This window comes from Gracilinanus agilis, chromosome 4 (genome assembly GCF_016433145.1).
Source record: "Gracilinanus agilis isolate LMUSP501 chromosome 4, AgileGrace, whole genome shotgun sequence".
In the NCBI taxonomy this organism is placed as follows: domain Eukaryota; kingdom Metazoa; phylum Chordata; class Mammalia; order Didelphimorphia; family Didelphidae; genus Gracilinanus; species Gracilinanus agilis.
The window spans coordinates 490,105,582-490,107,873 of NC_058133.1; the positions used below are offsets into that span (position 1 = coordinate 490,105,582).

The 2,292-nt window shown below is 50.0% G+C and overlaps 1 protein-coding gene across 1 annotated transcript in view; it reads right to left on the reverse strand.

Annotated features, from left to right (window-relative positions):
- Window positions 1-465, reverse strand: part of CRK (CRK proto-oncogene, adaptor protein) — a 35,966-nt gene extending 35,501 nt beyond the window's left edge. Inside the window, exon 1 of the mRNA XM_044675601.1 lies at window positions 158-465. Within this exon, the coding sequence (XP_044531536.1) occupies window positions 158-465 (308 nt within the window). The remainder of the gene's footprint in view (window positions 1-157) is intronic.
- Between the last annotated feature and the right edge of the window lie 1,827 nt (window positions 466-2,292).

Here is a 2,292-nt window from a genome sequence, read left to right on the forward strand (position 1 = left end):
CGCTGGGCCTGGGCCCGGGCCCGGGCCTGGCCCGCCGAGGACGATGCCGCCGCTGCCGCCCCTCCGCCTGCGTGCGCGCCCCTCCACGCCCGCGCCTCGGCCGGCCGGCCTGCCCGCCCCGACAGACGACCGACCGCCCGCCCGCCGCCCCGCGGACCGGCTCCGGCCTCCGCTCCTCAGCAGCGCCCGAAATGGCGGCGGCGGCGGCGGGCCTTCCCCACCGGAAATGACGCGCCCCTCCAGGGGCGGGGCAGAGGAGGCGGGCGGGTTGCTTGCCGGGAAAGGAGACGGACGGCCGCCATTGGGAGAAGGGCAAGCACGAGCATGCGCGTTGCAACCCTTGCCTTCGGGCTCTCGTGCGTCACCGCCTGGCCCAGGCCGAGACTGCAGCTGGTTCCAGGGCGGGGCCAAGGAGGCGAGCAGGGGGCGGGGCTTGCCTGGGGGTGTCCCTGTCACTTTATCCATTTCCGCCTTCGAGTCGCGGAATCCTGGAACCACGGAATGGAATGCGAGGGCTGCAAGGAAACTTGGGCGTCCTGGCTACTTCCTCTTCGGGCCTGAGTTTTCCTCCCCTCCCCTCCCCAGCTATCCGGGATCGTGCTTTTTAGAACTGAAGCATCCGCAGAGGCCCAAGAGCTCCGTGGCGCTCCCAATCTCTATGAATCAATGAGCGCTGATTAAATGACTTCCGCTGATCAGGCACCGTGCTGTGACCCGGGGAGAGCCCGTAAACGGTCCCTGCCCTTACATTACAGCTTACATTATATATAGAAGAATGTAAACTCCTTGGGAGCAGGCTCAGCCTTCCCTTTGGACTTATTCTGGCTGGCCCTCTCTATGGGTTGACAGAAGGGCTGGAGGGACTGGGAGAATTTGAAACTCAGAATTTTTTTTTAATGAATGTTAAAACTATAAAGAAAAATTATTTACATTCGTTCAATTTAAATATATTCATTTTCCCCCTTAACCTAACTCTCGTTCATTTTTTTTTAACCGTCTTGGAAATCTGTGTATTGGTTCCAAAGCAGAAGATCAATAAAGACTAGGCAATGGGAGTTAAGTGACTTGTCCAGAATCACACAGCTGGGAAGTATCTGAGGTCAGATTTGAAGCCAGTATTTCTGTTTCTAAGCTGGATTCTCAAACCACTGAGCTACCTAGCTGCCTGTCTCATACATTTTACAAAAGATCTGCATATTCCCTCTAACCCGGTCATTTCTCTTCTTTGGAATCTTCAAGGGCTCCCCATTGTGGAAGAGATAAAGCATGACCTTATGGTCCCAGGGTTCCAGGACCTCTACAGTCTGAAGTCAACCTCCTGTTCCAGCCATTCTTCTCTTCCTACTCCTTTCTGACAGTACTAGATGGTCAATCAATGAGTGTTGTTTATATACTACACGGCAGACACTGTAAAAGACACAAATGATACCAACACAAAAATGAAACCACAATCCCTGTCCTCAAGGAGCTTATATTCCATGAAAGAGAATGAGAGAGAGAGAGAGAGAGAGAGAGAGAGAGACATGTATACTGCACTAATGCTTTTGGAAAATAAGGTATGTGTAAATATGTATATAGAGCATAAATAAAACTGCATATATATCATATATAAAACCATACATATACACCATATAGATGCATTTATAAAATAAATGCAATTTGGGATTTAGACCAACTGGACTACTACCCCATTTCCCATCACATTCAATCTAGTGCAGGGGTCGGCAACCTTTTTGGCCCTGAGAGCCATAAACGCCACATTTTTTAAAATGTAATTTCGTGAGAGCCGTACAGTGCTCACAGTGCTGCTCCTGTAACAGCACCTGAAAAAAAATGGACTTTATGGCTCCTGCAGAAAGAGCCATATCTGGCCCTCAAAAGAGCCAGATATGGCTTGAGAGCCATATGTTGCCGACCCCTGATCTAGTGTCTCTCAGGTCTGTGGCTTAGCTGGGGCCATCTAGCTCATAAGCCAGAGATAGTCTCCTGCCTCCTTCAACCCACTTTGTCTCAATCTGATGTGGTCCCTCCTTATCTTCAAGAATTCAGTGTCCAGCTATAAAGCTACCTCCTCCAGGAAGCCTCAGGTACTCCTAACCCTAACCCTCCCTTGGCTTCCCAGCCCAAAGTGATAGATCCAGGTGAGTGATTACTTCAAATTTTAATTCAATAAATTACATTCAACAAAGATTTATTAAATCTCCTCTCTGTATGAGGTACTTAGGATGCTAAAGGGGGAAGAAAAAAAAAGCAAGTCTATCTTAGGAGATTACAGTCTATTGGCAATTCTGC